This window comes from Haliotis rufescens, unplaced genomic scaffold (assembly GCF_023055435.1).
Source record: "Haliotis rufescens isolate VD_foot unplaced genomic scaffold, xgHalRufe1.0.p SCAF_7, whole genome shotgun sequence".
Lineage (NCBI taxonomy): Eukaryota > Metazoa > Mollusca > Gastropoda > Lepetellida > Haliotidae > Haliotis > Haliotis rufescens.
This window is the reverse complement of record NW_025964361.1, coordinates 20,158,664-20,174,856: the sequence shown is the minus strand read 5'-3', so window position 1 is coordinate 20,174,856 and position 16,193 is coordinate 20,158,664. Positions and strand designations below refer to the sequence as shown.

Genomic DNA, 16,193 nt, shown 5'->3' with positions numbered 1-16,193 from the left:
CTATCAATAAAAGTGTCAAATGCGCTTACGAATTGCGCAGCACAGGTTGCGAACTAGTCTAGGTTTCTGCTATATCATCCGGGTACTCACGGGGAAAAAACAATAACAAAGGCAACAACCAGTCCCAGGGAACTGCTTTTGATCAGTGCCCCTTTAATGAAGGTCGAGTCGTAGGTGGTAGATGACCAACAAAACAGTATACATGCTCTGCCTACCTAACACGATCTACGTTGCACGTTTCAGAGTTTAAAAATGATTAGAATAAAATTGTTTATGATTCATAGTGTAAAAAAAGATTCATTTAGAAATAATATGCACTTTAAAAGAAACACATCATATCACTTCAGCGAGTTCAGGTGAATATACAGGTGTAACAAACTTGGTCAATAAAAGTATTAAATTTGACATCATTGTTTTATATGCAGAGATTAAGATTACGTTTGTATTTTCTCGTAAACTAAGCCGGAAATAGCTATCAGCTATGCACGTTTCCTCCCAATCTACCGGTGATTCAGTTATAAAGCACCCAGTGATACAACTTCAAAGAATTTTGATGCAATTGTCAGAAAAAATTGTATTTGAAGATATTATTATATCAGGAATAATATATACCAATATCGTGTTATTTTAGTTGCAGCTTCCTCTATATATATATTTAAAATGATAAGAATCATAAGCGTAGCACTTTGGTACAGGTAGTACAGGATATTTTTTTACGTATGGAACAATTTGACCAGTCACAGGAGGGACTTCCTGCGCTGCATGTATTTCGCTTGCGAAAACGTTATGTTGACATTTAACAGTCTAACTGCCTCAAATATGACTTTTAGCGAGTCATGGCACAGCATTTATGATATGTGTATGCATTCTCTTGCAAATAAAGTTCGTTTCAAGGCGTCAATGGCGGTAATCTGACCGTGGTTGCTGTAAATAACGGTGAGTTGTGCGATCTACCATTCACTTCTCACACAATTTCGCTGAAATTATTGTAAACATTCTTAAAATTATTTAATGAAATTTTGAATATAATTAATAAGATATATTACAAACAGTAGTCCAGATAAGCAATGAAACAATTTGTTTATAACCAGATATTATAATAATAGGATTAAATTGCGTACTTCTGTTTGGATTTGTTGACTGGTATTTCCTGTGTTACATGATTGCGGTGATCAGCTGATAATGTTTTCTGAGATGGAGAAAACATTGTGTCATTGGAAAACTTGAGTTTATGTTAGTAAATTTTGGGAGGCATGCTTTACTGCGCGCTATAAAAGAGTATATTGAAGAGCGCAATAGAGAGGGAACACTGTATTTGAATTTAATTATTAATGTATCAGATGTATATGGTCTTGTTCAGAGAAATTACTGTGAGCATGGAAATTTCATGTCAACAAATTCATAGTGAAATACACAAGATGGTCCTGTTATTGCTCAATCTGGTTATAAAAATGTTCATTGTATATCAAGACTTATGTTTGAAATCTATTATATTAATTTTTTTCAAGATTTCATTCAATATATATGTGTAGGACTCGGGTATATGGCGGGACTATAATCCGTGGCCTATTCTCAGATCCGTAGCACATTCTCATTGTTCCATAACGTCATGCTTGAGACACACTACTCCTCGCCTGTGATGACGTCATGTTAGTTCAACGTCTATTACCGAAAGACACAGCAGTCAGTCGAAAATGATGGATCCGGACACCCTAGAAAACCAAGGTTTCAGATTCAAGCAAGCAGAGCAAGAAACCAGAATGGAAATACCCTAATGCCAGATCATTACTAAATAAATTGTAAAGAATCCAAAACGTTCCTTACATAAAGGCTCTGAATCTGATCTGTAGTGAGGAAGCATGAAAATATTCAGGATTTTCTCAACTTCGTCAAATGAGAGAATGGTGTAGAGGGCTTCGAAAATTATTTCTACGAAGAAAGTTTTTAAGAAAAATACCGATATGCAATCACTGCACTGATGATGTGGTTCTAAAGGGGAAATGATAAAAAAAATAATCCAGAGAAATCACAGCATTGAGCATTGAAAGTCTGTCTCTGTATATGAATGTATACAACCTTTAGCGCTATAGAAGTTGACAATGAATAATATTATGTGTTAATCTGTCATAGATCTGGGTATACTCCAATATCTGCGCTACTTTTGGAATCTGCCATGGATCTGAGTATACACCAATATCTGCGCTATTTGTGGAATCTGCCATCGATCTGAGTATTGGCCAATATCTGCTCTATTTATGGATTCTGCCATAGATCTGAGTATTCACCAATATCTGCCCTATTTGTGGAATCTGCCATAGATCTGAGTATACACCAATATCTGCTCTATTTTAGATTAACATTTAGTCTCCGAAATCTTATATTACACAATATCCTTATTGACCAGGTTGACTCCAAAAATATATAAAAATTCCCTATGCTGTGGAATAGAGCTGGCTTGAGCTGGCTATACTTGCTTTTGTATGTGTTTCTAGATTATTATTTTTTCATGAAATAAATATATTCCACGGTCATGGTGCAGGACTAGCTCTATTTGTGAAATCTGCCATAGATCTCAGAATATGCCAATATCTGCCCTATTTGTGGAATCTGCCATGGATCTGAGTATACACCAACATCTGCCCTACTTGTGGAATCTGCCATGGATCTGAGTATACACCAACATCTGCCCTACTTGTGGAATCTGCCATAGATCTGAGTATACACCAACATCTGCCATAGATCTGAGTATACACCAACATCTGCCCTACTTGTGGAATCTGCCATAGATCAGAGTTTACACCAACATCTGCCATGGATCTGAGTTTACACCAACATCTGCTCTACTTGTGGAATCTGCCATAGATGTGAGTATACACCAACATCTGCCATGGATCTGAGTTTACACCAACATCTGCTCTACTTGTGGAATCTGCCATAGATCTGAGTATACACCAACATCTGCCATAGATCTGAGTATACACCCACATCTGCCATAGATCTGAGTATACACTAACATCTGCCATAGATCTGAGTATACACCAACATCTGCCATAGATCTGAGTATACACCAACATCTGCCATAGATCTGAGTATACACCAACATCTGCCATAGATCTGAGTATACACTAACATCTGCCATAGATCTGAGTATACACCAACATCTGCCATAGATCTGAGTATACACCAACATCTGCCATAGATCTGAGTATACACCAACATCTGCCATAGATCTGAGCATACACCAACATCTGCTCTACTTGTGGAATCTGCCATAGATCAGAGTTTACACCAACATCTGCTCTACTTGTGGAATCTGCCATAGATCTGAGTATACACCAACATCTGCCATGGATCTGAGTTTACACCAACATCTGCTCTACTTGTGGAATCTGCCATAGATCTGAGTATACACCAACATCTGCCATAGATCTGAGTATACACCAACATCTGCCATAGATCTGAGTATACACCAACATCTGCCATAGATCTGAGTATACACCAACATCTGCCCTACTTGTGGAATCGGCCATGGATCTGAGTGTACACCAACATCTGCTCTACTTGTGGAATCTGCCATAGATCTGAGTATACACCAACATCTGCCCTACTTGTGGAATCTGTCATAGATCTGGGTATACACCAACATCTGCCCTACTTGTGGAATCTGCCATGGATCTGAGTATACACCAACATCTGCTCTACTTGTGGAATCTGTCATGGATCTGAGTATACACCAACATCTGCCCTACTTGTGGAATCTGTCATAGATCTGGGTATACACCAACATCTGCCCTGCTTGTGGAATCTGCCATAGATCTGAGTATACACCAACATCTGCCCTACTTGTGGAATCTGTCATAGATCTGAGTATACACCAACATCTGTTCTCCTTGTGGAATCTGCCATAGATCTGAGTATACACCAACATCTGCCATAGATCCGAGTATACACCAACATCTGCCCTACTTGTGAAATCTGCCATAGATCTGAGTATACACCAACATCTGTTCTCCTTGTGGAATCTGCCATAGATCTGAGTATACACCAACATCTGTTCTCCTTGTGGAATCTGCCATGGATCTGAGTATACACCAACATCTGCCCTACTTGTGGAATCTGTCATAGATCTGAGTATACACCAACATCTGTTCTCCTTGTGGAATCTGCCATAGATCTGAGTATACACCAACATCTGCCATAGATCCGAGTATACACCAACATCTGCCCTACTTGTGGAATCTGCCATAGATCTGAGTATACACCAACATCTGTTCTCCTTGTGGAATCTGCCATAGATCTGAGTATACACCAACATCTGCCATAGATCCGAGTATACACCAACATCTGCCCTACTTGTGGAATCTGCCATAGATCTGAGTATACACCAACATCTGTTCTCCTTGTGGAATCTGCCATAGATCTGAGTATACACCAACATCTGCCCTACTTGTGGAATCTGCCATAGATCTGAGTATACACCAACATCTGCCCTACTTGTTGAATCTGCCATAGATCTGAGTATACACCAACATCTGTCCTACTTGTGGAATCTGCCATAGATCTGAGTATACACCAACATCTGCTCTCCTTGTGGAATCTGTCATAGATCTGAGTATACACCAACATCTGCCCTACTTGTGGAATCTGCCATAGATCTGAGTATACCAACATCTGTCCTACTTGTGGAATCTGCCATGGATCTGAGTATACACCAACATCTGCCCTACTTGTGGAATCTGCCATAGATCTGAGTATACACCAACATCTGCTCTCCTTGCGGAATCTGTCATGGATCTGAGTATACACCAACATCTGTTCTCCTTGTGAAATCTGTCATGGATCTGAGTATACACCAACATCTATTTTTTTTGCTGAATCTGTCATAGATCTGAGTATACACCAACATCTGCCCTACTTGTGGAATCTGTCATAGATCTGAGTATACACCAACATCTGCCCTACTTGTGGAATCTGTCATGGATCTGAGTATACACCAACATCTGCCCTACTTGTGGAATCTGCCATGGATCTGAGTATACACCAACATCTGCTCTCCTTGTGGAATCTGCCATAGATCTGAGTAAACACCAACATCTGCCCTACTTGTGGAATCTGCCATGGATCTGAGTATACACCAACATCTGCTCTCCTTGTGGAATCTGCCATAGATCTGAGTAAACACCAACATCTGCCCTACTTGTGGAATCTGCCATGGATCTGAGTATACACCAACATCTGCTCTCCTTGTGGAATCTGCCATAGATCTGAGTATACACCAACATCTGCCATAGATCTGAGTATACACCAACATCTGCCCTACTTGTGGAATCTGCCATGGATCTGAGTATACACCAACATCTGCCCTACTTGTGGAATCTGTCATAGATCTGAGTATACACCAACATCTGCCCTACTTGTGGAATCTGCCATGGATCTGAGTATACACCAACATCTGCCATAGATCTGAGTATACACCAACATCTGCTCTCCTTGTGGAATCTGCCATAGATCTGAGTATACACCAACATCTGCCATAGATCTGAGTATACACCAACATCTGCCCTACTTGTGGAATCTGCCATGGATCTGAGTATACACCAACATCTGCCCTACTTGTGGAATCTGTCATAGATCTGAGTATACACCAACATCTGCCCTACTTGAGGAATCTGCCATAGATCTGAGTATACCAACATCTGTCCTACTTGTGGAATCTGCCATGGATCTGAGTATACACCAACATCTGCCCTACTTGTGGAATCTGCCATGGATCTGAGTATACACCAACATCTGTTCTCCTTGTGGAATCTGTCATGGATCTGAGTATACACCAACATCTGCTTTTTTTGCTGAATCTGTCATAGATCTGAGTATACACCAACATCTGCCCTACTTGTGGAATCTGTCATAGATCTGAGTATACACCAACATCTGCCCTACTTGTGGAATCTGTCATGGATCTGAGTATACACCAACATCTGCCCTACTTGTGGAATCTGCCATGGATCTGAGTATACACCAACATCTGCTCTCCTTGTGGAATCTGCCATAGATCTGAGTAAACACCAACATCTGCCCTACTTGTGGAATCTGCCATGGATCTGAGTATACACCAACATCTGCCCTACTTGTGGAATCTGTCATGGATCTGAGTATACACCAACATCTGCCATAGATCTGAGTATACACCAACATCTGCCCTACTTGTGGAATCTGCCATGGATCTGAGTATACACCAACATCTGCCCTACTTGTGGAATCTGTCATAGATCTGAGTATACACCAACATCTGCCCTACTTGTGGAATCTGCCATGGATCTGAGTATACACCAACATCTGCCATAGATCTGAGTATACACCAACATCTGTTCTCCTTGTGGAATCTGCCATAGATCTGAGTATACACCAACATCTGCCATAGATCTGAGTATACACCAACATCTGCCCTACTTGTGGAATCTGCCATGGATCTGAGTATACACCAACATCTGCCCTACTTGTGGAATCTGTCATAGATCTGAGTATACACCAACATCTGCCCTACTTGTGGAATCTGCCATGGATCTGAGTATACACCAACATCTGCTCTCCTTGTGGAATCTGCCATAGATCTGAGTATACACCAACATCTGCCCTACTTGTGGAATCTGTCATAGATCTGAGTATACACCAACATCTGCTCTACTTAATGAATCTGCCATAGATCTGAGTATACCAACATCTGCCCTACTTGTGGAACCTGCCATAGATCTGAGTATACACCAACATCTGCCCTACTTGAGGAATCTGTCATAGATCTGAGTATACACCAACATCTGCCCTACTTGTGGAATCTGCCATAGATCTGGGTATACTCCAATATCTGCGCTACTTGTGGAATCTGCCATGGATCTGAGTATACACCAACATCTGCCATAGATCTGAGTATACACCAACATCTGCCCTACTTGTGGAATCTGCCATGGATCTGAGTATACACCAACATCTGCCCTATTTGTGGAATCTGCCATAGATCAGCCCTACCATAGTTCATGGCTGTTGCACTATCTCACCATTACTTACAGCCACTACAATCAGATAACTGCTATTGATACATGTACCTCGAAACAAAACTTAGTTGTCAGTGAAGTGATGCATATATCATAGATGATGTACTTTGAATCGTGAAGGTCATGCTTGTTGTTTGACCCTTTTATGTCAACATATTGTTTTCATGATCAAAACAGCAAGTCCTTGGAAAGCCTTAAACGGTGACTTGTCAAACTGTTCCATACGTATGAAATATCTGGAAACATAACCGAGTGTGACGCTTATGGATATTTAATTATTTTTTTTTCAAAAGCAGCAATGAAAATAACAAGATATTAGAATATATTGTTCCTGGTGACATAAAAGTTTCAGAGACAATTTCTACTTTTCAGTTAAAATATTGGGTATTTTTAAACGTTATCACTGGTAAAATGGGCAGAAAATGTGTGTGTTGCTGATTGCTATTTTTGCGTTATTTTAAGAGACAATTACCCATGGTAATCTTAATCTCTGCTTATTAAACAATGGCAAGCATATGAAGTAAATACAATTGAAATTGTAAGTCATGATGTCTTGTGTTTTATCGCAAATTTAACATGTTCATTGACCAAGTTATCTTCCTTCTGTTCACCTGAAGTGATATGATGCAACATGAAGTTTTGACTACGTACTATATATGGAATAGCAATGTTCCCGAAACTCGTGCCCAAGAATGGGGGTGCGCACTATACACAAGCAAATACGGTAAGCATGCATAATTTGGATTGATTTCATAATCTGCATGATATGTGTCAATAATTAGCTGTCATATTTGGAGCTTTAATAGTGTGCGATAAGTAATGTAGTATTGATATGTAAATGGAATATTCTGGTTGTATTGTTGAGGTTTCATCATATTCATTTTGATGTTCTAGCAATCTCGCTTGTCTTGTCTGACGCTTCCACATCTTCCTGTTTCATTGTAGACGGCCCCAAGTCTATGTACACTCAATGTTTTTACGAATTTCTGGAACAAAACCCCACAAGATATACAAAAAGAGTTTCCCTTTGCCGGGAGAGTGGGTAGGGGGATTGTTTCCCTGGGGCTGTCAGGAGGAGCCAGCATTGTAGGGGGAGAGGACTGCTGCCAATGTTTTGTTGACCCATGTAACCCACTGTGTTTCTCCTATCAAATATCCCACTCTTTTACTTGACATTGGTAGAGAAATACAAAAGGGAAGTAACTGAAGAGTTGTCAGACATGAAGTATCTACTGACAAGGGTTTAAGCTAAGAAAGAGGGGTCCCAACCATGCCATTTGAGGAAGTGCAAGTTTGCTGGTGTATTTGTTAAAGGCAGCATGTCAACATCTTGTCGCTCTCTGCCGGGTCATGCTGGTTCGTTGCTGCCAAAAGCAGGTCACTGGGCGTTCAGAGAGGGCATTTCAGTTACAATTTGAATTGCGGAAGTAAAAGAGGGGACCTGTAAGAGTGAGTTCATTTGTGCTAAGTTCCATCATGGTGAAAGGACATATACTTCCAGCAGACATGCCTTCTTATCATGAGGAATTCTACCCCAGGTAAGTTTCCTTCCTAGCTATATGTTAGTGCTGGTTACCATGAGAAGTAGTAGTAATACTGTGGAATCTAATTAAATCTTGAATCTTAAAATGATTGTTTTGATCAACATGATCAAAGTCAGGATGCCTCTTAGATTTACAACTATGACCTTTATTGTAAACAATATGAAATGAGACCTTCCAGCATGTTCATTGATGTTACTTGTGTTCAACTGGCCTTGGCCGCATGGAAAGAAACGTGCTTCCTCTAGTGTTAGTTGCACATGTTAATCTATGTACTGAACTATGTATATCTCACTGTGTACTGAAAATCTCAGTTTGAAGATGTTTTTTTTGTGTTATACTCAGTAATTGCTTCAGGATAAATATATTTGTAGGGGAAGAGTATGATTGTGATTTGCTACTTTTCACTTCCCTCCCACAGTACGTTATCATGCCATGATAATCCAAAATAAGAGCAAAGCCACCAAGGTTTTATCCTGGCTTACAAAACTAGGGGTCCATGGCCTCCCACTAATGAATTTCAAGGGTCCTTACAGGAAATAGGAGGGTCCTGTACTGTACTGTACTGTACTGTACTGTACTGTACTGTACTGTACTGTACTTTACTGTACTGTACTGTACTGAACGTTTTACTTTAATTGCTAATTGGAGGACCTCGTCAAGAATTTGATGCTGTGAATATTATTTTACGTTCCTCGGGATGCAACATATTCTATTTTATTCTATTATATACATTTATGCATCATGTAAACCATTCACTCAGTCATTTGTTACTTTGTACTAATGACGTACGGATTCTGTCTATTTAACTAGTGACATGGTCCTTGGCTGTAGTTTTCCTGGGTTTGAATTTAAGAATTCCAGCACTGGTATTCTTGGTAATGTGATGCTTCTGGTCATCATAACAAGAACATGTTAATGACTAAGATACACTAGCAACTGACGAGCATGTTCCATATCCAAATGAGGTGCTGGGGTTATTGAGCTCTTGAAGTATTTGAATAACGGCACTTAAATCTTCAGTGTTTAACATAGGGGCCATAAAAAGGACCCACTGACTGTCAGGCTTAAACACTGCCTCATAATATGAAATGTTGTTTCAATCAAGACAGTGAATTGAATGAACTATGTACCTGCAGTCCTGTTCAGATTGAAGCAGGTGAACAAAATTAGGATGTCTTGCCCTTCTCTTTGCATTAATTGATTGTATTAGTATAGATTGTGAACTTTCTCTCTTTATGTATCTTACTCTCATACCTACCTGAACCTCAGTGACACATGTACTGGTAATACTCAACTCTAATACCTACCTGAACCTCAGTGACACATGTACTGGTAATACTCAACTCTAATACCTACCTGAACCTCAGTGACACATGTACTGGTAATACTCAACTCTCGTACCTACCTGAACCTCAGTGACACATGTACTGGTAATACTCTCGTACCTACCTGAACCTCAGTGACACATGTACTGGTAATACTCAACTCTCGTACCTACCTGAACCTGAGTGACACATGTACTGGTAATACTCAACTCTCGTACCTACCTTAACCTCAGTGACACATGTACTGGTAATACTCTCGTACCTACCTGAACCTCAGTGACACATGTACTGGTAATACTCAACTCTCACACCTACCAGAACCTGAGTGACACATGTACTGGTAATACTCAACTCTCGTACCTACCTTAACCTGAGTGACACATGTACTGGTAATACTCAACTCTCGTACCTACCTGAACCTGAGTGACACATGTACTGGTAATACTCAACTCTCGTACCTACCTGAACCTGAGTGACACATGTACTGGTAATACTCAACTCTCGTACCTACCTGAACCTGAGTGACACATGTACTGGTAATACTCAACTCTCGTACCTACCTGAACCTGAGTGACACATGTACTGGTAATACTCAACTCTCGTACCTACCTGAACCTCAGTGACACATGTACTGGTAATACTCAACTCTCGTACCTACCTGAACCTGAGTGACACATGTACTGGTAATACTCAACTCTCGTACCTACCTGAACCTCAGTGACACATGTACTGGTAATACTCAACTCTCGTACCTACCTTAACCTCAGTGACACATGTACTGGTAATACTCAACTCTCACACCTACCTGAACCTCAGTGACACATGTACTGGTAATACTCAACTCTCGTACCTACCTGAACCTACACATGTACTGGTGACATGCATTTCAGTATGTTGTACGTAGGTTTGATCAATTGATTTGGTATCCTAATATATTTCTTTAGGGATAACTAGCAACAAGTTTGAAAAGGGTTTAGAAACTATTCCATGAATGGATGTTTATGTATTTGTCCATATATACAGTCCTATTGCCACTTCCAAGACTTCTCCCGTATTTAGAGACACACACTATGTGGATACAGGAATTGCTTGTAACAACATTGATCTGAACTCAATCTCATGTCAAATATTTGAGTGTCCTTCCGTCTTGAGGGCAAGTGAAGAACTCATCTTGACTGAGGACATGGCAGGCACTGTTTTCCTGTTTGCAGTATTTATGCAATCCCATGTGCTCAGTTGTTGCTGGCAGTCTGTTGACTGGGGGGAATTCACAAGCCTTGTGCCCAGTAGAAAATATGAGGAAGGAAATTAAGAATTTGAAATTGTTGGCCAATTTGATTATTATAGTCACAGATGTGCTGCTAGCTTTGTGTCTTAAAATAAAAAGATAGGAACCTGTGAGAAATTATTTGTATAGTGCTGCATTTATAGGTGATCCAGTAGGAGGTTGAGGTTGAAGCAGAATATAATGTTAACCAAGTTCATATTCTGAATTGGGTCCAAGTTATTTGCCTTGTATCTTCATGCTGACTCAGGGTCGTTTCATAGTGAAAGTTACATAAGTAACAGTGGCTGTTACATGTTTGACATATTTCACATTGTAAGTGACCTGGTGTTTAGATTCAGAAGTGCAGATGACAGCTTGTTTCAATATGAAATCTGTTGATACATTGGAGATTGATAAGGTAATATGGAGGCTGTCTATTATGTGATCCACCTGTCCTCACAGCCGCACATGCGCACATCCTATACCAATTTCATATTATGTGCATGTATGTCATTTGTGTACGTTTTGTTTCCTTTCAGTGAGAGTATCATGGGCTTTGACGATTTTGAGGATGATGTGAAAGATAATGTGAAAAGGTAGGTTTGTCCCTCCGCTAGGGCTGCCATGGTAGCATTGCTTGTTACACTGCATGATGATTGTGCTTGTCTGTGGCTTCAAGGGACAAACATGTCACCATTTCATAAGAGTACATCTGATGGGGCTGTTGCTTGTTATGAGCAGGCCACTTCACAAGACACTAAGTACTAAGCTTCTCCATGGTCTGGCTGAGAAGGTTGTATTGGTGGATGCCCAGGGTGGTGCTATATGAACTGTCCTACCAACACTGACTGTCAATACCAGTGAAGAGTGGGCTTGTGGTACTGGTGGAACTACAGATCTGACATCATCTCATCACACTCTTGTGTCACTGGTTCACTGCTAAACTACTGCAACTGAATATGACATAGAATGTACAGAAACACAATGAAGTAACCTTGAACATGCTTGATATGATTTACAACTACTGTGTCAAGTGTCTGTCTGTGTGACTATGCTGCTTTGTGTGAACATGCACATGTCTGCAAGTGTGTATCGGTTGGATTTTGATGCCAAAGTTTCCTTGTTTGATGTGCTTCACTAGGTTGTCTTTTCATACTGTGGCTGAGAAAGGAATGAAGCCACTTTGAGGAATGCAGTTAGTGTTGTAAATATGTCTCACCTGTGAGGTGTTGCTGTTACAGTCACGTGGTGATATGGATGATTGCTGTCAACAGACAGTTTAATTGCTCCATCTGTAAAGTTGAATTTTATTCAATATGAAATTTCTCAACACCGAAAGCCACTTTGTCTGAGGTGACAGAAACTCTAATTCTATTGCACTTCCTGTAGGTTCCAGTCTTGGGTGCATTACTATTGACAGTCACATGTGGCTCCAATGTATGGAGATGATATGAAATATCTTCAATTAATCTTACCAACAAGTGGAAAAACACCATGAGAATGTATTTCCAGATTAGTTCTTCTTCATGATTTATGGCAAGGCCATATGTTTTGGGACATGTTGATGCTGGTTGCAGTGACAAGTTGACAAAAAGGAAGGGCACTTCAGGCCCACTAGTGACATAAAAGAGGGGACATTTTTCAAGAGAGGTGGTCATTTTCAAAAGGGGAACCACCAAGTAGTTTGTCTCCCATCACCATGATCACAAGATTCGCTGTATTTTTCCATACTTTAGTACAAATATCCTTTGCGTCTTTACATGCTTGACCTCACCGGTATGTTGTTGTGGACAGCAGTCTTTGCCCTATCAGTAGATGGTTTAGGAATGACAGGCAGCCTGTTTTAAAGAAGATGTCATGCGGCATGATGGAGGTTGCTTGGTGGCGTTGCACACTACTTACTTCAGTATAAACACTGGCTAGTTCAACAAGTTCACAAATGTTAATAGCATACATTCTACCAGAATTTGGAAATAACTTGATTGTGATTGGTCAGTCAAAGGTTATGACAATACAATAATCCTCCTCTGATTGAAACAGCCAGCTTGATAGCAGCATCACTGTGGAAGCTAATGTATATTGAATTGTACTATTTTTGCTGTCAAAAGTATTTATAGGTAGAATTATGAGTTACAAAATGCACAGTCACAGTGAGTACAATATTCAAAAGATGTGTGGCAATACATTTTGTGTAGGAAACACAATAGAAATCTTCAATGAAAATGTTTTTAAAGTTTTAGGGACAACAGTAGCTTGAAATTTGGTGCTCACTCTTTTGCATCACAATGAGTGATGCGACATCATAACAATGACGTGCTTTGTAGAATGAAACCTTGCAAGGCATGCTCATTTTACTTGGGGGGTGCCCACTTCATGTTAGCTCACAACGTTGCAGTGCTACATGGTTTCAATGCCCATCATATTTTCAAGTGAAGTCTTCAGGTGTAAAAAAAAGAATGTTTTGTTTAATTGCTGTTCTTGACTCCGTAATTCTGATTGACAAGCCGCTCAAAACATTTTACTCAACCCATGCCACTTCACTTAATCATTTTGCTGACACCAAAGAGTTCATGTTTTTTTAAATTATGGTAGATTGAAGATAAATGTACAGGGTACTGTTCTTTTAATGGAAAGCTAGGTTGCCTGTAGATTTAACCATGAATTAACACTTGAAAGCTAATGCTGCTTTTTCACTCCAAAATTCAATGTAGTTTGGTTAAATCTACATGTAACCTAGGTCTAAAAACACAGTATGTTTATCTATTAAATATTTCCCATTGAGGTATTTATGTGAGATTCTTTCATATGGGAAACTGCTGCTGCCCAACTGCTGCATGGGGGTGATAGTTACTGAAGAAGATGCGGTAATGCAGCACTCTAGAATGTACACTGTTGTTACATCAGCTTCCATGCATGGGGGTGATAGTTACTGAAGAAGATGCGGTAATGCAGCACTCTAGAATGTACACTGTTGTTACATCAGCTTCCATGCATGGGGGTGATAGTTACTGAAGAAGATGCGGTAATGCAGCACTCTAGAATGTACACTGTTGTTACATCAGCTTCCATGCATGCTTACTGAGGTCAAATCCATCTCAGCCGTTTAGACAAATATATCAACCATCAGATCTGCTTTGATGTTGTAATAATGACTAATAATGTAGCTGGCCAGTGGTAAAGTAGCTTCTGTGTGAACATGTCACTTCAAGTAACAATTCCCAGTGGCATGCTAAGCTGGAATGCATGTAGAAAAACAACATAATTTACAGCCATTTCTAATTTGTCTTAGAAAGTAGAACTTAGAAATGACTTGAACAATAAGCTTTGTATGGAATTCATAGAAATCTGACCATGTACCTTCTTGGATGTGATTAGTTTATAGCATAGCATTATGGGAGAGCATTGCATAACAGGATAGCATTAAAGGCCCTTTTGTATTCAAATTTGCACTTTGGAGGAAGTAATTTTTGTGTAACTATGATTTCAGTAAATGTGTAGATTGAGATTTTGAAGGAAGGCCTTGTTACCTATGACATAGTTAGTTGACATGCGCCCACAGGGCTGCAACTCTTGATGAGGTAACTCTCCAGAGAAATGACGAAGACTAGAATGTTGTAATAATGATGCATACGTCAGAACTTGTTGGCTCCATCTGTACTCATCAGCAACTATGAAATGACATTGATCTGTGATATTTTATTTGACACCATGACATCTGTTGAGCTGAAATGTCTCCCAAACACAGGTCCAGCCTACTGCTGCAGTAGATTATGCTGGAGGGAGAAATATTTTATCCAAAACTAAGCCCTGGGCTTAAATACAGAAAATATGTGAACACGACTAAGTTCAAAAGTACAATATAACACTAATGCCCAACTTCAATACCAAAACATGATGAAATACAAATGAGGAGACCATATAAATATGGAAGTCTTTCAGCACTGAGTCTATCTTGTTCAAGTGTTTGGAAAGTTCTGCTGGGAATGTATCACTAGAAATTGATTTCTTAATCTAGGCCCATGAGCGAAACCCCCCGAAATAAATCGTGTTATTAAACCCAGGAGCTAAATACTGGAAGTGCTTTTATATGTAAATTCTCCACATGCAAGCTGAAAAGTCTATACTGGGTAATTATGCAGTTTTTATACTGTTTTTTTTTTAGATTGTTCATGTCTAATTGTTGACAAGCAACTCAATATTAATATTAATGATTTATTTTACGTATTTTACACAAATATGCCGCTTATCTAATGCTCTGGTTAGATTGTAATTATGGTAAATAGGCAAAGTAAAGTAAGAGGCTGGATTTTTCAATGTGTCAGCATCTTTCTCCTGTGTGCAGGATGATGTTATCTGGTGTTCCCTGTGGTGGACTCAGCGAGTAATCACACGCTCGTTGCCATCTTGACCCACAGACTTTAGAAGCTGCTTGCCTCGCCTAAACATGCTAAGCCTAAACATGCTAAGCCTAAACATGCTAAACTCTCCCGGCCCTCATTAACAACACTGCAGCTTATTGTGACAAATTTGTCTTCACATACATTTACTGCAGGCCATAAGGACCCTTGCAAATTTGAAACTACTGGCCTACTACTACACAAGATCTACCTGCAGGTGCTTGTTTCCAACACTGCATATTGATGCATCTTTCATATGTCCAAGATACCAGTGAGTTGATAAACCAGTTTTTGTTTTTGGCCATAATTACACTTTCATTGAAAGCATGTTTTATAAGAATATTAGTCAATTGTACCATGTACGAGCACCAAATCTTGACCATTGATTATAACAAGCCATTTGGATTACAGGATTTGAAGTACATCCATTGTTGCAGAAGATTGGTAATTGTATTTTTTACTCTGCTGCTCAGTGTGGCTTGGAACAGTGATACTCCCTTTTCCTACTTTGGCATAAAAAACAATTCAAACCTACACTGGGAACTCCAGGGTATTTGTGACTCCTTGCTGAGCCTATACAATAGGCATAACGGAAGAGTAGTGTTTTAACC

The 16,193-nt window shown here is 39.7% G+C and overlaps 1 protein-coding gene across 5 annotated transcripts in view; it reads left to right on the top strand.

The window, feature by feature from the left end:
- LOC124139813 (neuronal PAS domain-containing protein 2-like) overlaps nucleotides 1-16,193 on the top strand; it is a 61,839-nt gene that overhangs the window by 12,201 nt on the left and 33,445 nt on the right. For 3 of the 5 annotated variants that reach the window (XM_046507153.1, XM_046507151.2, XM_046507155.1), the window contains exon 2: nucleotides 11,725-11,781. The exons of 1 other annotated variant lie outside the window; for it this stretch is intronic. In XM_046507153.1, the coding sequence (XP_046363109.1) occupies nucleotides 11,725-11,781 (57 nt within the window). Of the gene's footprint in view, nucleotides 1-8,496; nucleotides 8,588-11,724; nucleotides 11,782-16,193 lie in introns of those variants that run through there. One more of the 5 variants, XM_046507152.2, reaches the window with a different exon arrangement.